Here is a 24758-nt window from a genome sequence, read left to right as displayed (position 1 = left end):
TCAGTGGCAAAGCTGTGAATTTCCCTTTTCAGCGACACTGGCCTCCACGGTCATTATTTTGCTTGCTGCTTTGGAGGAGGGTTCCTGCTGCGTTCCACCAAGCTTGGCAGGAACATTCTGGGTACAGGCTTAGTCTTACTTCACGGAAGCCCGCCGGGGGTAATTGGGCATGGCGGTGGATGTCCATTGCGCCCCCCGGTGAGAATCGAACCCCTTACACGCTTGGAGACGCGCTGTGAAAACTTCATCGCTTGCTCAGGTAGCTTCAGAAAGGCCTTCTTAACACCTTAGCACACTTAGTTTTGCTCAGGCTCCAGTCAATAAGTACTTTTATTGGAAAAATGTGGAGTTTGGGATACAACTCAAAAGGATGCAGGGAATTGAAGAGACTTTGGATAATTAGGATAAGAAATTTATGAAGTTTTGTGAAAATCTGAAGCTCTGAGATAATACAGACAACGAAGATGATTCTAAGATGGGAGTAATAAGGAGGGTTTGCTGTAATTAAACTCGTGCATAAGAGTCAGATCATATGTAATAGGAGGATTCAATTTCATATGTTATTGTTGAAAAACAAAGGCATTTCTGTTGAATGTACCCTCATAATATCTCGTTTAACACCTAAATAGATGCTTGGTTTTTTTCTTTTAAAGACTTATACATCATATATCAAAAATAAATAAAATAGTTTAAATAATTGAATTTATAGAACTTAATTGCAACGAATATTTATGTCAGGGCCATGGCAGATCTTTGTGGGGAGGTCAATAAATACATACTATTTTAAAGGAATGGCACAAATAGCTTTACATTGTATGTATCTCACTTTTAATTTTTGCTTTAATAAAATGGAATTGAAATTGGGAGTGTGTGATCTTCACATGCTTCGTTGCCTTGAATTAGAAAAAATAGAATTTGTTACTTCTGAGATTCTCAAATAATGTTTTAATTCATTTCAAAGACTGCAGACAGCTAGCTGTTCAGGGTCTGTAGAAGTAGCTACTGTGTCATAAATTAAGTGTTTATATGACGTCAGTAGTTTATATGATGGGAGGTGTCTGGTCGCTTCTGCTGTTGACTGATACGGAATTTTGGAATTTGCCAATTCAGGGACATACTCTAGTAGAGAGTGTTTGACTAGTTCATCAGACAGACTGGTCTCAAAGCCTAGCTGTCTCGTACTTGGTGTATGCCTGGGCAGCTTCCGCATGTGCTGCTAGCCCTACCCCATGCAATTGTTGTGAGGATGTGATGGGATATATGTCTTAAGTAACTAATAGCCCCTGAAAGAGTAAGTGCATAATGACTGTTAATTTCCTCCCTTTCTTCCCCCTGCTAGACCACTTGTGTTTTTAATGCCTCACTCACTGCCTTGGGTTGTATTGTAGGAAGTCTTCTGGATGGATGGCTGTTGGAAACCCATTGCCGTAGCCAGCTCTTCTTCTGTACTCAAGGAGTTACCCTGGCATTGAGTAATGAGAATTTCGGTAAGAAAAACTAGATAGAGTAGATGGATTTTCATAAAAGATCACTTGTATCTCAGATCAGATCATTCATAGTAAGTTAGAGGACTCTTCTCCAAAGACCTTGAGATGTCCCAGATCTCTGGATTATTCTTATTTTGAAAAAAATAACAAGAAATAGGTCTTTTAACTCTAGTAACACCCTGATTAGCTCTTCATGTCATTGTAAATGTAGTAGTTCACTTATTTTACCTAATTTTCTGCTTTTAATTTCCATCTAATCAATGAATTGTCTAGTCTTTGATGACAGTGTCTGGATATTATTTGTCTCTTTGGTGTAGACTAAATGAGGCACAGATTCTTAGTGGTTAGGGTATTGTCTGAAACTGTAAAAGTTTTGACAGTGTGAGAGAGGCAGGCAAAAGTGTGAAAAGTAAGAAATTCTACAGTAAATATATTCCTAAATCACCAAGAAAAATTATTATATGTTGCTTGTTAGGATGGCATAGAGTATCTTTACTTGGATCTATTTTTATCCATTTTTTCCTCTATGTGATATCAATATATAATGACTTTTCATATAGTTACATGAAGTTAATGTGTATCTAGTATACCTATGTTAGTAATTCATGTTATTAACCTGTGCTGTATAAAATATGTTGAACTACTGTCAACCACACCCAAAGTAAAAAAAAAATGAATGTGCCATGGAGAAAGAATTAAGGGCAATCAAACAAATATGTGCTGAACTATTAAAAAGGGGAAAAAAAGATGAGAGTAAAGATAAGGATAATAGAAACAAAGTAAGTGGTGATATCAGTATATATGTAAGTTAGTAAAGATGTGAATTATCTTAAAATTATCGTCACTGAAATGTGCCTGGATAAATACATATTAAAAAATTTTGCAGTAAGAGAGCTGGAGGTGGGGAGAAAGCAAGAAGGATAAATTCTAGCCTCATTGATTCTAACAAAGAGCATTAATTCTGAAATTGTGATAAAATTGCCTTTTGGCATCTAAAATATGATAAAATATGATTTTAAGTATCATTTTTTAACTAAAAGAGTTTTAACCACTTTGCCTATGATTATATTTTTCAGAAAACATATTTGAGAAGTACTTCCATCCAATGCTACTTGTGTTTACTTTTAAATTGTCATTTTTTAACCGAGGCTGGCATTCATGTCTTCATTTTGGGGTGAGTTTATTTTTCAGCATAAATGGCAACATGTAAATGGCCATGATCATTGTTCTTCAGTATCTTCTCTATTAAACTGGTTTGTGTTCAGTTTGCTTAAATCCTTAGGAACTAAGTATTTGGGTACGATAGAGGGCAGAATATGGAGATTCTGAGTAGGTGTGGTAAACACCTGAATGGGCATTTCTGCATTTGGGTAATATTCCAAATGAGTGCTCTATGCTTCCAAAAAACTAGACCTCTTGGTATTTAACTAAACTTGGAAGCCTATTCCTTATTAATAGCTTACATGATTTTCACAGCAGTAAAATATAGATATTTAGGGCTTGTCCATGTTACTTTTTTATCTGTCTCTGACACAGACATCTCCCATCCTCTGAGCCCTATCCTACTTCAGTTTGAAATGTTTCTTTATTTAGGCCTTTGGTTTTTCTTACTACTATACATTCATATACTTCCATGCTTATTAACTTTTTTCTTCTCTCTCAGATGTAGCTAATTCTCTGCACATAGTTGGCCCAAAGCACCCAGCTTGTAGTTATGTAATATGACCCTCAGCTCAGTTTCCTTACTAATGCCTTCTTGGTGTAGGGAACCATAGATGGTAAAGAATACTTACTATCAAAACCTGTATGTGGAGGCGCCTGGGTGGCTCAGTGGGTTAAGCCACTGCCTTCGGCTCAGGTCATGATCCCAGGGTCCTGGGATCGAGTCTGCTTAGCGGGAAGCCTGCTTCCCTCTCTCTCTCTGCCTGCCTCTCTGCCTACTTGGGATCTCTCTCTGTTAAATAAATAAATAAATTCTAAAACAAAAAACAAAAACAAAAAAAACCCTGTATGTGAAAATGATTATTGCTTATTTTAAGAATTTTGCCTATTTATTGGACTTAAAAGTCAAATGGAACCTCTGCTAGAAAACTAGCTGTTCATTCAAAAACAGTTATTGAGCACTATGGCACATCAGGTGCTATGTTATTCCATTGTGATAGATTACACCAGGTTATTTATAAGTTATCTTTCCAAATTAGGTTTTTCCCTAATCCCAGTAGGTCAGTCCATAAGTTAGCCTCAGATACCAAGGAGTTATATATATATATATTTGGTGTTTATATTCATCTACAAGTCTGCTGAATGCACAAAGGCAAGGATAACACTTACCTTTTCAGTGATTAAAATAAAAAAAAATCTTGATTGCTCTTTTGCCTGTAATATTCATCAAGTATTATTCATCAAGTAATATTCCATCAGTAGTATTATACCCATTCAAAATGTTTTGCTCTTTCGTTTTGCTTTCAGCTCTGTCAGTGCAGGTCTTCCTAAATCAGAGGCAAAATGGGAGTTTGTAATAAAGGATTTGGAAAGAATTGACAATATTATTCAAGTGAGTACTCATTTTTCCATAAGCTCTCTGGTATGATTGCTATGGAGTATGCCTCTCCCTGTGTTCTGCTGTCGGTCTTCATGAAATCTCGCTTGGAACAATATTTTTGTAGCAGTTCATGAACCTGGCAAATCCTTAAGTGAAATCTTTTACTTACACTTTTCAGATCCTAATTATCTTTAAAACTCAATTTGTAAGTGGTCTGGTATGAGGAGCTCTCTGTTACCACAGTCCAGGGACTCGAATCTCCAGCAAAGAAACAGGGCAGCTTTGGTGGCTCTTGTAGGGAGCATGGCCTGACCCAGGGAGGAGCTCTCTGTCCTGTGGCTAGGAAACTCCCCCTCACCTGGAGACACCAGCCGGCCTGGCAGAACCTGCAGGGCAAAAGAGAGCAGGAGCCCCACTGAGGACCACTACAGCCAGGGAATTGCTTTCCACCACAAGGGGTGACACAGCAGGGACCAGTGGGAGTCCTGGGGGCACCAAGTGAACCAAGCATTTCAAATTAGCACCACAAAGATTCTGAAAGCTATACTGTCATTGAAACCACAGCTTATAAACAGAAGTCCAAACCTAAACCTAAACAGGGTGGCTGATATAGAAAATTTAAATGGAACCAGGGTCTCCTAACATAAAGTTCAATACCAGAATACAGCTGAAACTCACTCATTATACTAAGAAGCAAGAACATCACAACTTTACTCAGAAATGACTGAGATAGACTTTGAAATGGAGATGGATTGGATGTTGGAATTGCTTGACAAGGGTTTTAAAGCAGCCATCATAAAAATGTGCCAACAAGCAATTACAGATACCTTTGAAACAATTGAATAAAACAAAGTCTTAGCAAAGAAATGCAATATGTAAAAGGAACTAAGTGGAAACGACAGAACTGAAAAATACAATAACTGAAATATAAAACAAACTGGAGAGATTCACTAGCAGAAAGAATATGACAGAAGAAAGACAGTGAACTTGAAGATAGAATAATATAAAACACACTGAAAAAAAAAAGCCTCAGAGATCTTTGGTATAATAAAAACACTCTTAAATTTTTTTTTTAATTTATTTATTAGAGCGAGAGGGAGAGAGGGAGGAAGAGTGGGGGGAGGACCAGAGGTAGAGGGAAAAGCAGACTGTGTTGAGCATGGAACCCAATGCTAGGCTTGATCTCATGACTCTGAGATCATGATCTGAGCCAAAATCAAGTCTGAAGTCTAACTAACTGAGCCACCCAGGCACCCAAGATCCAGAATTCTTAGCATTAGCATCTCAGAAGGAGAGAGGAAGGAGAATACAAGTAAAAGACAGAGATTGGCCAAATTGGTAAAAAACCAAACCAATATTTTGCTGTCTACAAGGAATTCACTTTAAACACGATGATATAACTAGGTAGAAATTGAAAGGAGGAGAGAATATACCATATTGTAATGGGTTGTAGAGTATTGCCCACCACCCCTGCAAAAAAAAAATCATGTCTACTTGGAACCTCCATATGTGACCTTCTTTGGAAATAGTGTCTTTGCAAATATAATTAGTTAAGGTGAGGTCCTACTGACATGGGTTGGACCCCAACTCCATGACTCACTGACCTTCTAAGGAGAGGACAGACCACAGAGAGAGTAACAGGGAAGAAAGCCACCTGAATTTGGAGGCTACAAGCAAAGGAAAATAGAATGATGAAGCTAGAAGCCACAGAAAGTCCAGGATTGCCCGAGTAACTAGAGACTTGGGAAAGGTAAAGAAGGATTGTCCTAGAGCCTTCAGAGGGATCCTGGCCCTACTGATGTCTTGATTTTGGACCTCCAACTTCCAGAGCTATAAGAGAATAAAATTGTTGTTGTTTTAAGCCCTCATTTTGATATTTTGTTACTGTAGCTCTAGGAAGCCAATACACATAATGCACAATAATTGTAAAAATCAGACATAGCTCTCTTAATATCAGCAAGTAAAATCACTAGACTTTACAGCAAGTAAAACTACTAGGATCAAGAGATACATTGCAAAATGGTGAGAGATTAATCCACCAGGAAAATGTGATCCTAAATGTGTACACACCAAATAGCAAAGCCTCAAAATACAAGATGCTAAAACTAATCAAACTGAGAGGAGAAAGAGGCAATTTCACAATTATAGTTGAGGACTTCACCACCTCCTAAGGAACAAACTGAATGACAAGACAGAAAATCAGAAAGAATATAGAAGAACCGGACTACACAGTCAGCCAACAATATTTAATTTACATTGATAAAACACTTCACCCACTGATGAGGAATTGGTATTTTTTTCAGGCACTGTTCACCAAAACTAACCATATCATGGGCCATAAAACACACTTTAACAAATTTTTCAGAATTGAAATCATGCAGAATGTGTTCTTTGACCACAGTGGAATCATGTAGAAGCCAATCACACAAATAGAGCAGGAAGATCTCCACAAACACTTGGAAATTAAATAATATATTTCTAAATATTCCATGGGTCAAAGATTAAATCTCACAGGATATAAAATAGTACATAGACTTGAATGAAAATGAAAGTACAACACATCAAGATCTGTGGGATTCAGAGAAAACATTACCGAGAGGGAAATTTAGAAAACTAAATGATTATATTAAGAAAGAGGAAAGATCTCAGATCAACAATTGAGGTTCCCACCTCAAAAAACTGGAAAGAGTAGAGCAAAATAAACCTAACACAAGCAGAAGGAAGGAAAAAAGTAAAGATAAGAGCAGAAATTAATGAAATTGAAATAAAAAATAATAGGGAAACTTAATGAAAAATAACACTCACTATTTGGGGGAAAATCAATAAAATAGATAAACCTTTAGAAAAACTGACAAAGATTAAAAAAGAGATGACATAAACCATTAATATCAGAACTGAAATTAGAATTATAGAGGGCACGGCTTGCATGGAGCACTGGGTGTGGTGAAAAAATAATGAATAATGTTTTTCTGAAAATAAATAAATGGAAAAAAAAAGAACTGAAACTAGAGGCTATCACTACAGAATCTGCAGATATTCAGAGGATAATAAAGAAAAGCTATAAACAACTTTATTCTCTAAATTTGACAACTTGAAGGAAATGGACCAATTTCTCAAAAAACACAAACTGCCAAAACGTAATGAAGATGAAATAAACAATCACCAAACTACTATAACCATTAAAGACACTGAATTCACCATAAATAATTTCCCCAGAAAGAATCCCTAGGCCCACCTGGTTTCACTGGAGCTCCTACCAAACAAAGAAACATTAACACCGATTTTACAATCTCTTCCAAAATAGATCTCTTAAAATCTATTCCAAAAATAGAAGAAGAAAAACTTTCTAACTCACTTAGGCAAGTGTTACCCTGATGCTAAAACCAGGCAAAGATGATACCAAAAGAGAAAGCAACAGATATCTCTAATAAACTTGGATGCAGAAATTCTCAATAAAATAGCAAATAAAATCCAGCAGTGTATCAAAAAAAGTATATGCCATGACAAATGGGATTCATTCCAGGTATGCAAGACATGCTTCCTATTTGGGAAGTCAGTGTCTGCAATCCGCCTTTATTAACAGGCAAAAGTAGGTTATCATATGATTGGATCAATTGATGGAGGAAAAGCATTTTAAGAATATACCAATTCCTAGTAAAATTCCTCAGCAAACAAGGAAAGAGAAGTAACTTTCTCAACTTGATTTAGAGCATGTACAAAAACCTAGAGCTACCATCATACTTAATGGAGAAAGACTGAATGTTTTCCCCCTAAGATTAGAAACCAGACAAATATGTCATCTCTCACCACTCTTATTCAACACAGTCTTGGAATTTGAGCTAAATTGGCAAGGCAAGAAAAAGAACAAAAGTATGCAGATTAGAAATGAAGAAATTATAAATATGAATATCTTTTTCTGGGAGGAAATGTCAATAAATGGCTATCCATTATTTAGAGAATGCAAAGTAAAACCACAGTGACATCACTATGCACTTATAAGAATATTTAAATTAAAAAGTAGTAATAATGCTGAATGCTGGCAAGGATGTGGAGAAACTGGGTCACACATATTTTTTATGAGGATATAAGAATTTACACCTCCTCTAAAATAGCTTGACTGTTTTTTATAAAATAAAACATGCATTCGCCATATGATCCAACAGTTGCACTCCTCAACATTTATATCAGAGAAATGCAAACTCATGTCCACACAAAAAACAGGCACATGAATGTTCATAGACCTTTATTTGTAATAGCTAAGAACTGAAAATGATGAAATTCCCTTCAATGGATGAATAAACTGTTGTAAGTTATATCGAGGAACAATACTGAGTGAATATAAGGAAAGAATTACTGATACAACAAGTTGGACAGATCTCCAGAGTATTCTTATGCTGGGTGAAAAAAAGCTGATCCAAATAGGCTAACTGTGGTACATCCATCCGTACAATAGAATATTATCCGGCAATAAAAAGAAATGAGCTTCTAGACGTGAAAAGACACAGAGAAACCTCAAAAGCATATCCGCTAAGTGAAAGAAGCCAATCTAAAAAGGCTACATACTGTGGTTCCACCTATATATCTTTCTGGAAAAGGTAAAACTGTGGATACAGCAAAAACATCAGTGGGAAATTTCCAGGGGTCAGGGGGAAAGGAGAGATGAATAGATGGAACACAGGTGATTTTTGTGGTAAAGCAACTATTGCAAATGATACTGTAATGGTGGGTACATGTCATTATATACTTGTTAAAACTCAGGACCTACAGCACCAAGGCTGAATCCCAGCGCAATCTCTGGACGTTTGTTACAAATGTATCAATACTGACTCATCAGTTGTAATAGATGTACCATGCAAATGCAAGGTATTAATAACAGGAGAAACTGGGGCCGGGGGCAGGGGATATATGGGAACTTTCTGTAGTTTCTGTTCATGTTCTATAAAGCTAGAACTGCTCAAAAAATAGTGTATACAAAAGGCCAATCTCAAACAGTTATATATTATATGAGTCCACTAATACAACATTTTTGAAATGATACAGCAATGGAGAGGAGAGAAGTAGTTGCCAGGGATTAGAAAGGTGGGGGTTGGAATGTGTGTTAAGAAAGTTGGTTTGCCCTAAAGATACAAATGTAGTGATCCGAAGGGGCATGTGCACCTGAATGTTTATAGCAGCAATGTCCACAATAGCCAAACTATGGAAAGAGCCCAGGTGTCCATCAACAGATAAATGGATAAAGAAGATGTGATATATAGATATAGATATATAACTATATACATACATACACATACATATATATACACACACAATGGAATACTATGCAGCCATCAAAAGAAGCAAAATGTTGCCATTTGCAACAAGGTGGTTGGAACTAGAGGGTATTAAGCTAAGCGAAAAAAGTCCATCAGACAAAGACAATTATAAAATCTCACTGATATGAGGAATTTGAGAAACAAGACAGAGGATCATAGGGGAAAGCAGGGAAAAATGAAACAAGATGAAACCAGAGAGGGAGACAAACCATAAGAGACTCTTCATCTCAGGAAACAAACTGAGGATTGCTGGAGGGGAGGGGGGAGGAAGAGATGGGTTGGCTGGGGGTTGGGCATTGGGGAGGGTGTGTGCTATGGTGAATGCTGTGAATTGTGTAAGACTGATGATTCACAGACCTGTACCCCTAAAACAAATAATACATTACATGTTAATTAAAAAAAAAGAAAGGTGGTTTGAGCTATAAAATAGTAGTTGGAGGATTTTAATGGTGAGGTAACTATAATTGTGGAGGTGATTACATGAATTTACACATCTGATAAAATTGAGTAGAACTGCACACTCGCATTTAGTGCACCTCGAACTGGTGAGATCTGAACAAGGTGTGTGGATTGCATCAATGTCAGTTTCCTGGTGGTGATATCCTACCATGGTTATGCATGGTATTATTGCTGGGGGAATGGCGAAGGGGACAAAGGATCTCTTTTTGCTCTTAGAGTTGCATATGAATCTGAAATTCTCTCAAAATAAAAAAATAATTTAAAAAGCTTACTTTAATGTTTTCAGTAGTTTGTTCTCATTATATCTAAAGCAGGGCATAGTTTTTCATATTGTCTAATTTTGTTTCCTTTCAGTCTATACATATTGATACCACTTTATATACTGAAAGTGATGCTCATGTGAGTATAGTTTATTTTTTTTGAAAATTCTTATGTTTTTAAGTTTTCAAAAGTTGAAGAAGTATATTTTCATAAATTTACTGAAGCGTGTATAGTTTTTAAATCTGACTTTTGGTGTGTTCTGACAACATATGATCAATGAATTTTGTAAGTAATTGTTGAGGTTGTGGGACTTGGGGACAAAGAGCTACAGAGATGCTATTTTCATGATGGTACCAAATCAAAATATAAAACAGCCTTTTCCATCAATGTCAAACAAAATATATTATACGTTTTGTGATGCAATTAGATCATGATGCAATTAAATACAAAATTGGGTTAACTGATTGAATTTAAAACTATCCACCCTATCTGTCCTTTCCAGTGCTGTAGTGTATTACAACCCTTAATCAAATTTTCTACAAATCACTTAAATGCATCCACGTTCTACATTTTGAATGAATCTCTACAATTGTCAGAAAAGGATTCTGGCTGCTTACCCTCTATGTGAGAAAAGAAATAAACACAACTCATAAAACCTATCAGAATTCATAAATGATCTTGAACTTGTCTCATTAATACCTTGAAATTGCCAAAGGCGTGTCACCTCATCAGAAACAAACTATACCTGTGTGCGTGGAGAACCATGAGTCCGCTCTCAATTAGTGTTCAGTTAGGACCTCTCTGAAATAGATATTGCTCCTGTGAAGACTTTCTTAGTTTTGGGAGGAAGCCTTCACCGCAAACTAGAAAGAAACAGACTTTCTTCAACCACTTGGCTAGTGCTACTACATATAAAAATTGTCTGGCTCTTTGGCTTCAGCATGCCTTCCATTTTCCCAAAGTAGAGAGAAGTCAATTAACCACCCAAACTCCCAAGATTGCTTTTTTTTTTTTTTATTGCAAGAAGATAACCTTGTAACTCATGGGTTATAGAAAGAAACTGTGTTTGGAATTTAGATTTAAACTCTGATTCAGACTCTTCCTAGCTGTGTTACTTTAGAAGTCACTAAACATTTCTGAACCTGTTTTATCTATCTATCTGTTTATCTATGTATCTGTTATTTTATCTGTCTTTCTCTCTTTCTGTCTATCTATCTATCTATATGGGGCAGCATTTACTCTTCAATCCTGGGCAACTGCTGTGGGGTGCCTGCTGGGTCCCAGGCACTGTGTGAGGCAGTGAGAACAGAAGGTCAAACAAGTGGTGGTCAAACCTCCAAACAGTCATCAATGTTTCTTTGAAGTTTAGGCTTTCGTTCAAGTAAGCATTGTGGGAAACATATTCCTGTGGTATCTGAAAATGCCTTTCTGATTTGGCCAGCCCATGAGAGGGCAGTGCTCCAATGCTGATTTTTCTAATCCATTTCTTGGAATCACTTCTGTTTCTGGAACTTTGGAACTTGCAGAAATAGCAAGATCAGCAGCTATCACTGTTGAAAATGTTAACACAATCTGATTCTAAAAATTCTTTCAGTGCACTAGACATACTCATGTTTGGAGAGTCTCAGGCTGATATTATCACCCTTTTACAAAGAGGAAATGTTCTCAGTGAGAAAAAGTAGCCTATTATTTCTATGTTTTCTAGACTTATGTTCACTCTTCCATGTACTATCACCATCCTCTTAGATTGTTTTGTTGTCAGTTTGTTTGGGATTTGATTTCAAAGCCAAAAAAGAAAAAAAAAACACAAAACACAAAACTGTCTCCTATATAAAACTTCTTAGGGATATTGTGCTTCTTTATAAAGTATTTGGATTGACTTTTTTAAAAAATCAAAATTACATCTATGTAAACATGAATAACAGAAAGATCGTTGTTTTTTTTTCACAATGATTCTCTGTAACTCTATTTTTAGCCCGGCTGCAAAGTCACAGCGATGAACTGCTTTCTCCTGGAGTTACGTGTTATTTTGCTTGAGTTCGGTCATGCTCACCTTATTAATGAAACAATACATAACATTATCATCCTAGCAAACAGTAATTTATCTTCTAATGCGGTGAGTTTTCCACTAGTCGGATGGAGCTTTGTCTGATGATTATGGCTTGGTGGGGTGAGGTCATTGGCTGGATGTAAGGGACAAGCAGATCCTCTGGGGGCGCTCTTGGGAGAGGGAGTTCACGCCGGTGGAGTGGCCACCATCACTACCGTGGGCACAGCCCTGAACTAGCTCACCAGTTTACTCAATGGACATTTACTGCATGACACCAGGCGGTGCACTTTGGGGCAAGAGGGACACTGGTGAACCAGGGAGGTCATTGACCTCGAGGTGTTTGTCCCCAGGTGCTGTGCAGAGACATGAATCTAATTACGTAGTTAAGTGTTTTGCGTCACGACCCAATTCACATTTATTCGGTTATTACTCTATGCCAGACAACACTGCTCTTCAGCGGCAATGGGGTAATTCCTTGCGTCCTCATAATAAATCTGTGAGATAGCTATCCTTGTGTCTGTTTTAAGGTTGAAGAAACTGCAGTGCTCAGGGCTTGAAATCACTTCCTCTAGTTAGCACAGTTGGTGGAATGGGGAGCCAGGATTCATACCCAAGCAGTTTCACTTTGGGGGATGTCTTCTTCTTACCCACTGGCAGGACAAATGCTGCAATAACGTAGTAATAAAAATGTTAATAATTCAAAGAGAATTAGGGCCATGCCCAAATCGGTCTCTGCTCTTAAGGGATCCACCATAAAGTAAAGTATAAATAAAGCAATCAGAGAGAAATGAGTAATAGCTCAGTTATTTATTAATTCCAGTGGCCAAAAGAAAGGCAGGTAAGAGGGCTGGGATTCCGCCTTAGAGGTTTCTCTACCAAACCAGGATGAGAGGGAATGAACCTTATCTCCCCGGAAGGGTGTTTAGGCAGAGGCAACTGAAAACTATGGAGCTCCTCAGCTAGGATGGCTGGACGCTGTGGACTTGCCTGAAACATGCCAGGTTGCTCTAGGTCTTTGCTGAAATGTCACCTTCTCAGTGCTGTCAGCTCCTCACATGGCAATCCATTCCCACGCCCCATCCCCTTATCTAAATGCCCCACTAGTTGACACTTTCCTTAATGGCTTTTGTCTGCTTTTCCCTATTCGAATGCCAGTTTCAAAGGGGCAGTTATTTTTGTGTTGTATTTTTTTTCTTCAGTGCTATATCCCAACCCCCCAAGCATTGCCTGGCATATTCTAGACAGTTGATGTATTTATGAAATGAACATACTGATCTTTAAAATACTCTTGTGATATGTTATTCCTGTGTTATTGGTAGAGAGGCTGAACCAGGCAACAGATAACTCCTAACAACATCCCTGGTGAGCTCTTGATGACCATGGTCACAGTCACTGTGACCGTGATGTGGTGTGTTCTGCACATCTAGCGGAAGGAGTGGGCAGGCTGTACAGTCTGAGAATTTCATTGATTATGTCAACTGAGATGCATGATGTGAATATCTCTGCTTTGTCGGCTGACATGATGATTTTCCAGGAGGACAGTGCTATATGGAATATGACAGTGCCTGGCGTAGAGAATGTGCTTGATAAATGTTGGTGAATCTGAATTTTGAATGCTTAATGGATGTAAAATCTAATTTTTGGTTTTTGCTGGTACGGCTTTCATGGTTCAGACGATCTCTAAATAGTTTATTTGTGATGACTGCATTTGGAAGATTCTAGTTGGCCATGAAACTGTTTGAATTACAACTTGTGATCTTGACCTAAATAGTTCAATTCAACTGGTAATGACTGGGTGACTACCTTGTGCTAGGCCCTATGCTAAATGCTAGGAAAACAATACTGTGTGGCTTTAAGCTCTTAGAAAAGCCTAGAGAATAGTAGCATAAAAAGCATGAAACTCCCTAATATCAATGTAATAAATGATGTGGGAGGAGGGAGGTCTGAGAATGTAAGGATGGAACATTGAGCCCAGCCTGGGGAACTCCTCGGTTCAGGAACGCCTTCCCAGTGGAGACAGCACCTGGGCAGTGGTAGCTAAAATAGCAATGAGGGACATACAGATAGAAAAGCCAACACGGCGGTGTAGCTAATGTGTGTGCGTGGGGCAAAAGGCATGTGCTCAGTGTACTTAGGCTATGTCCTTTGAGTTGGTAGGGATAAGTGAGAGAAATAGGTGAGGGACACTTCAAGGTCCTTGCGTGCCCTGTGGGGAGGCATGGATGTGATGCTGGGGTAGATGACCAGAAGAGTAAATGACCACTCAAGGGTGCTCAGCAGGAAGTCCATGGTCAGAAAGCCATGGCTTATTTTTCCAATGCCTTTAACCTATTATAGGAAAAATAAACCTCAGTCAGATCTCCCAGTTCCCTTTTCCAGTGGTTCCTCCTACCATGATATTAATTTGCCAAAGTTTTCATGTCTCAAGACCTCAGCATGTGGTTCAAATGATGGGATATTCCCAGGAAGGATATACAGTAGACTTTCCCATCTAATCCTTTCTTTTTATTTGGCAGAACATAACTGAAACGGGATGCAAAGAATGTGAGGAACTGGAGGAGAAAAATATTAAAGAATTTTTTCAGAGTTTTTTACATATTGTACAAATGTTCCAGAATTCTTGATTATAACAGATCCTCTTCAGCATTTCTGCTATTAACAAACATCTTCCCACGATGTAAAGCAGTGGAACCCTCTGCAGTTCACATGGGCTGCCCAAACCAGTTTTTCTAACAAGAGGATGATCCAGAATCTTGAATTGGATGAACTCTTGGAAATGAAGGCAGAAAAATGGCATTGAATTACGTGGTGTCTATGAACTGTCCTCATACTTATTTTGTTCACTTATTCTTAATTTATTATTGAAGTTGTACATATTTGTGGCATAATATAAAGTATTGAATAAAACTGTGTACCTACTTTATCCTTTGAAATTGCACTGATATTTACCCCTTGTAAGGACATAGGGGACATTCCTTCAAGGGCAAGAGTGGAATTACACAGCTGGTGGGCCTGAGCACCACTGGGGAAGGTCAGCTGTGTGCTCCAGCCAGTTAGGAACCCCTAACCACAAGCCTTCACTCACCTCTCCAGTGGGTGTCTCAGAAGGAGGAAGAATTGACTCCCAATGAGGAAGGAGAAATAGGTGTGGAACGGGTGCTTTACTCTGCAACATAGTTATTGATATCAAAAGCACCTGTTACTAAAGACAGTGCACGAACCTGGTATGTATGATGCGTCAGTAAATCTTGGGTGGGAATGGCAATAATAAACCTTCGCTGGTAGGTAGAATCGTGTATAGAGAACTCATGGTTGTAATGATGTTAATATTTCATCTTTCCTGAGTGCAAGTGTTTTATTTTCACTTTTTTTTTTGCCATGTTTGTATAATAAAAAAAAAAACTTGATTTGTTAGAGCCAACATTATCTGACATAAAATAATTGTTTATATATTTTTGCACTATACTGTCTGAAATTTACAACTTTTTTTAAATAAAACTATGACTAAAATGAAATATTTTTGTCTCCTCACAATTTCTTTCACCTGATTCACTTGGGGGTTTTTCACTGAGGGGCTGAAGGGTAGGAATTGATGTCCTACGAGTTTGATTTTGCTTCTTTTCACAATAGGAACTAATTCTCTATCAAAACATTCTTTTATCCTCCAGTACCCCGTCCATGCTCATGTATATCATTGCTCTAGTCAATGTATGCTTAAACATTTCTTTTGAGATAGTTTTGGAGAAATCTACATCCTATTTGACTTTTGAAGAGTCTTGTGTCAGCTATCAGTTTGTTCCTGATATCGGTTCGGCCAAATAGTATTTGACAGCCACACTTGAAAGTTTAGGGATTTGTATTTCCCTGATGCCGAGTGATATGGAGCACTTTTTCATGTGTCTGTTGGCCATCTGGATGTCTTCTTTGCAGAAACGTCTGTTCATGTCTTCTGCCCATTTCTTGATTGGATTATTTGTTCTTTGGGTGTTGAGTTTGTTAAGTTCTTATGAGATATCACCTCACACCAGTCAGAATGGCTAAAATCAACAAGTCAGGAAATGACAGATGCTGGTGAGGATTCAGAGAAAGGGGAACCCTCCTACACTGTTGGTGGGAATGCAAACTGGTGCAACCACTCTGGAAAACAGCATGGAGGTTCCTCAAAATGTTGAAAATAGAACTGCCCTATGACCCAGCAATTGCACTACTGGGTATTTACCCTAAAGATACAAACAGTGATCCAAAGGGGCACGTGCACCCGAATGTTTATAGCAGCAATGTCCACAATAGCCAAACTATGGAAAGAACCTAGATGTCCATCAACAGATGAATGGATCAAGAAGATGTGGTATATATACACAATGGAATACTATGCAGCCATCAAAAGAAACAAAATCTTGCCATTTGCGACAACATGGATGGAACTAGAGCGTATCATGCTTAGCGAAATAAGTCAAGCGGAGAAAGACAACTGTCATATGATCTCCCTGATATGAGGAAGTGGTGATGCAACATGGGGCTTAAGTGGGTAGGAGAAGAATCCATGAAACAAGATGGGATAGGGAGGGAGACAAACCATAAGTGACTCTTAATCTCATGAAACAAACTGTGGGTTGCTGGGGGAGGGGGGTTGGGAGAAGGGGGGTGGGGTTATGGACATTGGGGAGGGTATGTGCTTTTGGGTAAATTGGAAGGGGAGGTGAACCATGAGAGACTATAGACTCTGAAAAACAATCTGAGGGGTTTGAAGTGGTGGGGGGGTGGGAGATTGGGGTACCAGGTGGTGGGTATTATAGAGGGCACAGCTTGCATGGAGCACTGGGTGTGGTGAAAAATAATGAATACTGTTTTTCTGAAAATAAATAAATTGGAAGAAAAAAAAAAGAAAGTTTAGGGATTGCGATTGTGGCAAGGGGTTTTGTTTGCTTGTTTTAATTTCATCCAAAATGGATTTTTAAAAATCTACCTTTCACTTTTTTTCTTCATAGCTTCTCTATTGATGGAGAATAGGAAAAATGCACCATTTTTAACTGTAAGTTGACAATCTAATCCTTAAACAAAAGTTAGCCTCCTTTCAGTTTCTGCTGGGATGGGAAAGGAAAATCATAATGGCAGCCATATCACCAAAAGTATCTTTTAGTAACCAATGATCCGTTCTGGTTGTATAGGCAAACACAGGTGGGTTTAAAATTTGGCATTTTCCAGTGTTCAAAATTGGAATTCCTCCCACATTAGTTAATTAGTCTGGGTCAATTCAGTTAATCTTAAGGAACTCAAGGCATAGAGGTACAGCTCCTAATACATTCTTAGCTAACTTAAGAAAAGAATTATGTAATGCCTAAATTTTATTGTTCAGGCCTGAATTCTTAACAAGATCAGTTTCTTATTTGTGTTCAGAGTTTTTCCTTCTTGAACCGTCCTCCTTAATTAGTCAGCCTATGTTATTTGTGCAGACTAGAATACGTTGTTTTTATCTCACCTATTGCCCTAAATGCTGAAAGCATTTGCCTTATGTTACATATAATAAAGAAAGCACAAATCCATAGATTTAGAAGCTCAAATAGCAAAGGCAAGCCTAATAAAATTTAGGTTTACAGTCTGGAATCATTTTGATGGATTATATTGTTACCTCTTTAAAATTTCAAATGAATAAAAAAGATATATGAGAGAATATCATTTCTACACTCTCCCTGGCAATAAAGCAAAAAAACGGGTTCGAAGGCAGAAGACATGGAAATGTGAACTGAACCAACCCATAATCGGTGAGTCCAGAGATTGTTAAAACCCAGTCACAAGCCTAGTTTTACATACTTTCAGTTTTTACCTTAGAACAGAGAATCGATGGAATTCTTTTCTTTTGCTATTACTCTTATGAGAGGAGCTTCTGTGTGTTTTGATGTGTTACTCTTTCCGTCCATCAAATTCAGAGGCTCGTAAAGTCAAACCAACATATATGATATGAAAACCAAGTCTGTGATCGATCCATTTCCCCCTCGCACCCCCAGAAATACGAGAGAAAGCATTTTTATTCCTTCATCTGTGTTATCTCAGGCAAGTCCTCTGCATTCATATGTGAGTCACGGTTAACATATGCATGTCATGTATAAATATTTTGCCCAGAGGAAATCCCATTTCCATAGAGATTTAGTTCAGTGCTTCTGAATGTGTCTGATGATTGAATTTTATTTTCACTAAGAAATTTATTATGCAAGGCAAACTTTAGCTTCATTGAAAAGTCCCCTAATTGTATAATCTATCTGATGGAACATTGAAGAAAAATTAATGAATCATTAATAGCGGTGACTTTGTCCCTGTTAAAAAGCAAAATGGAGACCAGCCTTGAAAATTGCCTGAGCAGACAAAACCAGTTTGTTCATACAAACAAACCCTGATTTAGCTTATTTGGCAAGACTAACCTGACTGGATCATTTCCTGTTTATGCATCTGAAAATAATAAGCAAAACCTAAGCTGTTTCCCAAGATTGATATGAGGTAACCATTAACCTATTCCCATTCATTTAAGAAAATTCTAATATAACCAATCGCTGGGAAGAACAAATCATCACTGCCCTCTCACCTTTAAAGCCACTACTCTGTAACCATATACCCCTGAGCTGCCTTCTGTAGTTGGATACGGATGCTTCTGGTTTACAGGCTGCCTTTGTGGTGTGTGCTCAATAAACTTTCATGAATTACCACTTAAAGGATTGACTGGTTTTATTTCCAGTATTTCTGAACTTTGGACAGTCCTATATTTTACCTCTTTCATCCTAGATTTCAAAATCAGTTGACCGCTAGAGGCACTGGAGAGGAGATTGTTGCCCAGATGTCAAATAGAAGATTGTACGTCTGCAAGCTGTGTCAGCACTTGCGGAAATTACCAGAGGGTCCAGCGTTACCCTAAAAGTGATTTTTCCTCATCATCCTCACTCTCATGAAAGAAGTCTTACTCCTTCAGCCGGATCATAACCTGGTTTGTTGAAAACCTACTGTGTCAACCCTGTCAACCCTGTGACAGCAGCCTTACATTCGGCCGTCACAGGGTTGACATTCCCAGAGGAGAATCCTGTTACCCCATTAACCGCTCGCATGCTTATTGGGTTACCAGTTCTGTGAAGGGCTCCAGGTGAGCACAGAAAGGAAGTGGCAGATCCTTTCAAGCTGTCAGAGCTTCTTTCAAACAGTGGTGTCTGAGCTCTGCTATGCAGTATAAAGACGGATTGCAGGGCGGGAGACAGGGGTCTGGGGGGAATCCACCTGAGAAACATCCTGCCAAAATCTTCAGTAAGGCAGGATGAGAGCATATTCTAAGAGCCGAAGGAAGGCCAGAGTGGCTAGGGTCAGAACAAGCAATGAAAGAAGCTGATAAGATAAATACCAGATGGTCTCATAGGCCAGGTAAAGATATTGGTGATAAAGATCTCACTTTATATTCTAAAAAGAAAGAGGCTTTTTTTCTGGCGTGTGTGAAAAATACAGCAGGCTTTGTTTCTAGTTGAGAAAAGAGTCGACGTCAAAATCTCCTTACCTCTTAATCCCAGGGTAATAAAAGTATTCTAATAACATCGTCTTACATGGACCTCATTACTGGAGTCCTTTAATGAACACCTTGCAACACTTAATGGAGAAGAAATTTGGTAAGTAATTATTCATTTGCTGTCAAATCCAACAAACCTGTTTGCACTATATATGCCTCTGTCATCAGGATTAATGTATAAATCCAGTTTTGAGTTCTGAGGCCAGCTGGAATGGATCTGTGGTATCTTTACACCAGGAAGCCCTTTTGAAAAAAGGATTTTTCAGTCACTTCTTAATGAGAACTCTTTGAGGTGAGGGAGACCAGTCAACTCTTGGAGGTGAGGGAGACCACATAATTCCATCAAGAAAGCTGGGGTAGAGGAAGGCCCCAGGATATAATGATGGTCGTCTGCTGTCTGGTGGCCAGGCATAGTTACAACAGGGGATGGGAAAGTGCAAGAGGGGTGTGGCTTGGTGGGTGGGTGGGTGGCGGGCAAGGAGGTAGCTTTGAAAGCCCAGTGAAACACATAGCCTCCAGGGACTCATAAGGTTCAGCTGCACAGTGGTGGAGAAAGGACAGATCTGAGATGTTGATGGAGAGGAAAGGAAAGAAGCAGCATTTTTGGATAAGCAGCTAAAAGCCTATAGGTGAGACTTGAATGTTAGGGCAGCGATGGTTCCCCATGGCAAGGGCCATCTTTTCAGAGCTTTTCAAGATTATGGGTCATTAACAGAATTCACTTTCCTGAGTTGATTTAATAAAGTCAAAGCCCCCAGTATATCAGTTCTGCTAAGGACACACCAGGCTGATGGAAATAATATTAATTCTCTTATACTTTTATGGTTCTTTAAAGTTCACAAAGCACTTTTATCTAGATGATTTTATTCGAGAAGAGCTTCTGTCCCTTGGGGATGTAGACGAGAAGAGATGCAGACCTATGAAACATTTTGCTTATGTTGCTCATGTGTAAAAAATAAAGACAGAAAGAAATCACCTGAAATTGTGGTCTACGTTCAGCTATGTATTTTTAAATGCCCTATTGCCTTTTACATTTCCTTTCAAATAAGCATGAGCACAATACTTGGGGTGGAAAGTTATTTGTTGTTAAAGAAATCAAAACAGAGCTTAAACATGTATTTTTATTCCATATTTTGATTATTTTTTTTCTTCACACAATTCTATTCTGGTGCTTTGTTTGCTTTGCCCAGATGGTAAATGCGCCATTAAGTTTGTTCAGCCTGAATTAATTATCTTTTTATAGTAAAAGAAAATCCTCTCCTTGTGACAAGATGTTTGTGCTGTATTTATGAATAAATAAAGGCAGCTGTTATACACAGCATTATTAATAACATCGCTTTAAACATCTCATGTGACAAGAAATCCACTTTTTTCAGTATAACAAAAGCTCTTGGTGTTCCAGAGTTTATGAAAACCATCGGCCTGTTATCCACACCGCAGTGTAAGAGAAACATCACACTTTCTGTAGCAGAAGGATTTAATTCAAATTGCGGGCATAAAGCAGTACTCTTTTAAATGATTATTGTCTTTGCTGGTCATTTGGCTCTGAGTCTTGAGTGTTTCACAGGTGTAGCGTCTGGAGATCAGCAAAGTCCCTCTCCTTGCCAACCAAAAGTTAACAGGCAGCCACAGGCTTCGACTAAATGGCCACGATGATGCTATTTCCTGCTTTTCAGTCGAATGTCTTTTTAAAGAGTAAAATGGCCAATGCAGAGGTCCCCCCACCCTACTTTGGTAGGATAGGGTAGGTTTGCAAAAGCAGAGGAACTCTTTCCCCTTACAGAGAGGTCTGATGAACTCTGAGCCGAAAGAGATTAAGAGGAAGTATAATATAAGCCCTTGTCAACACAATGAGATCATAACTCTGCAAGGCATCTGATTGGGCTGAGACTTCCCCTGTTTGAAGGAACTTGGTTTCCCATGAGACCATGTTAGTTTTCAGCCAAGCTGACATGTCCCTAAAGATTTATTTCTTTCTTAGTTATCTTTGTCTTATTTCAAACAATGAACGTAAAATGCTCTTAGAGGAATAAATATTTGCAAGCACAGGCATACCTAAGGCTGACCGTGGAATCATGAGGTGTAGGCTTCAAGTAGGTGCGTTGTCTGCAGAGAATAATAAAACTGACTGAGAGTCTGTCTGCTTTTGTGATCACTGTGTGTCAGTGACTCTAAATTGATGCCAATGGTAAATACCCTTCCCTGAAAAATATTTTTGGAAGTCTAAGGTTTAAACACATTGCTTGGGTTACATTGTTTTTAATAATATACATGAGAGCTGCAAGTTGGGACATATTTATTACTTACCTTTAATAAACATTATAAATAAACATTATAATCTTTATATATAAGACTCCCCACTGAATAGGGAGGAGCCTTGGTGCGGGACTCCATCCCAGGACCCTGGGATCATGACCTGAACTGAAGGCAGACCCTTAACTGACTGAGCCAACCAGGTGCCCAACAAATATTTATTCCACGTGGAAGTTCACTTGGAGACCTCAGTTACGTGGCTGGCCATCAGCTCCAGTGGATTCAGCTGACAGTTACTTCTGAAGTGTTCAGCTTTGTTCAAATCAGCCTCAAGCACCGCTGGTATTTTCACTGCTCTGGTCTGGCACATTCTTTAAGCAGATTGCAACAAACAAGGATAACACAGTGATTGTGAAGAGTAAGAAATTGAAATTTACTTCAATTTTGATTTGTGGTTAGCCTTTAAAACTGAGAAAGAGAGAAAGCCATGCAATGTAATAGTTTAATAAATTCAGATTTTAATTCGCTCATGAAATAGTTTCCTTGGGGCACCTGGGTTGCTCAGTAAGCTAACCGTCTGCCATCTTCTCAGGTCATGATCCTAGGGTCCTGGGACTGAGCCCCAAGTCAGACTCTCTGCTCAGTGGGGGAGTCTACTTCTCCTTCTCCATCTGCCCCTACCCATGCTTGTTCTGGCCTTTCTCTCTCAAACAAATAAATAAAATCTCAAAAAAAAAAAAGTTTCCAGAATATGACTAATTTATCTTTAACCTTGAAATTTGATCTTTTTAAAGTGTCAAATGTTTGATTTAAAACTAAAATAAAAATGAAGAAAATGAAATGTTTCAGTGGTGATATGATTATGTAGGTGCCTAATTGTGTCTTTTGCAAATGTCTCCGTTTCATTAAAATGTACTCATTACTGGTCACTTGCACAAAATATTACTTCATCAGACTGTCACTGCAGAATCAAAGTTTGAGCTGTTATGAAGATTTAAATAAATAGTTGTGGTTTATTTTCTTTAGAAACTTAAAGGAACTTACAATTATTTGTAGTCTTTTTGTAAAATCAGCAACAAATTCAGAATAATTCTGAATTTTGTAAAGAAACGTATGTGAAGGAATTATACCAAGATGAGATTACATTCTCTTCCAGCAGGGACAGTGAGGAAGAGAGAAGTAATGTAAGCAAAATTCAGAACCAAGAGTTCTTGAATTTGTTTTTAAATGGAGAAGAGAAAGACACTAGTAAAAGGCCAAATAAGACTAAACCAAGACACTAGTAAAGACTTGGACAAGATCACAACTTCATTAAGGAAGAGAGGGTGGATGAGAATCTGTTTTCATATCCCTTTGTGTCCAGAATCAGTTCCAGATGACCCGAGAGTTCATCTTACTGGGAGGGAACTGGACTCTTTAGGATTAAAAAAAAAAAAAGCATTTTCTAAAGTCCAAGGAAAGGGAGAAGAGGATGAAGAATGCAGGCAACACCGGATGACTTTATGGTTTTAGGTATATTTACAAAATGGTGAAAAAGAGTTGAGAATCTGGAAAGTCTCATCAGCATAAAATATATATATATATTTGTTTTTGTCTTTTTTTTGCTGCAGATTTGCAGTTAATAATACAAAATCTGGAATATCCAGCTTTATAAATAACTGCAGTTATAAAATTATTGAAACCAAGTCTTAAAATCGTAGTTGAAACTATATCCCAAAGTCCCCAAGAGTGATGTAACACCCAAACATCATCTTTGAAAAACACCTTTTATCACATGTGGAAGATCTTCGCATTGGGGGTGAAATTCCAAATAACTATTGATCAAGTCCCCTGAGAAGAAATGAATAAATAAAGAAATGGAGATAAAATTGCTAGGAAAATGTAAGTGAATTAAAGAAAATGTTTTGCCAATTTCTAGGAATATGTATGTGGTTTCACTTACATAATCGTACTGCTGATGACTGAAAGAGTGGACTGGGGCGACGCCAGGGTGTCTGGGTGGCTCAGTCAGTTGAATATCTGACCCTTGATTTTAGCCCAGGTCATGATCTCTGGATCATGGGATTGAGGCCAGCATTGGGCTTTTTCTTTTGGCTATGGTTTTTCACTTTCCAAACTCTTTATACTGTATTGATTTCCCTGTTACCTTGATCACCTCTCGAAGGCATTTTTAACCTAGAGTCTGCAGACATGTGGGCTGTACATGCACGGGTTTCAGGGAGTCCCTAACCCTCAGGAAGTAAGGATGAGTGTGTTTATCAGTGTGGATACATTGTTTTTCTAGAAAAATTCCACAGTTTTCATCAGGTTCTTAAAGTGTTCCATGAATCAAAAGGAATCCCTCCCATGCCCCCCCATTAAGTCACAGGGTCAGGCAGTGCCATGCCTTGTAAAGTGTTCAGTAGACTTTAATGCCACCTCAGGATCTTGTTACGATGCAGGTTATGATTCATTAGCTCTGAGGAAGTGCCATGTTGGTGTCCAAGGACCACACTTTGGATAACAAAGGTACAGTACTCATAAAGTTAGACACAGGAGAGCTTTTGCCTCTGAGCTCTTCAAGAGGCCACCATTCCAGGAACCATTACCGAGTGGATACCGGGAGAGCCAAGGAACAAAATGTGGCTTCCATCACCTGATGCTCGGCAAGTTGCCTAACTACTCTAGGCTTATTTTCTTGTCTCTAAAAAGGCACAAACAATATCATCTGACAGGATCATTGTGAATTCAGTTAGATGCTGACTACAGGTCTTGGTACAGAGTAAATACTAGATAACTTTGTTCCCTGTCTCCTTGCCTGAACATTCCATGGTTTCCTCTTACTCTGGTTAGGTGATTACTCAGGAGTTATAACCAG

The 24758-nt window shown here is 38.4% G+C and overlaps 1 protein-coding gene across 3 annotated transcripts in view; it reads left to right on the top strand.

Annotated features, from left to right (window-relative positions):
- IL15 (interleukin 15) overlaps positions 1-15620 on the top strand; it is an 82945-nt gene extending 67325 nt beyond the window's left edge. For all 3 annotated transcript variants that reach the window (XM_044268021.1, XM_044268020.1, XM_044268019.1), the window contains exons 2-7: positions 1389-1487; positions 2564-2661; positions 3957-4041; positions 10155-10199; positions 12037-12177; positions 14628-15620. In XM_044268021.1, coding sequence (XP_044123956.1) covers positions 1476-1487; positions 2564-2661; positions 3957-4041; positions 10155-10199; positions 12037-12177; positions 14628-14735 — 489 coding nt within the window. In that variant the 5' untranslated portion in view covers positions 1389-1475 and the 3' untranslated portion in view covers positions 14736-15620. The remainder of the gene's footprint in view (positions 1-1388; positions 1488-2563; positions 2662-3956; positions 4042-10154; positions 10200-12036; positions 12178-14627) is intronic.
- The last annotated feature ends 9138 nt before the right edge of the window (positions 15621-24758 follow it).

Source organism: Neovison vison, chromosome 11 (assembly GCF_020171115.1).
Source record: "Neovison vison isolate M4711 chromosome 11, ASM_NN_V1, whole genome shotgun sequence".
Taxonomy (NCBI): Eukaryota; Metazoa; Chordata; class Mammalia; order Carnivora; family Mustelidae; genus Neogale; species Neogale vison.
Note: the sequence above shows the minus strand (reverse complement) of the source record. Positions and strands in the feature narration are given on the sequence as shown.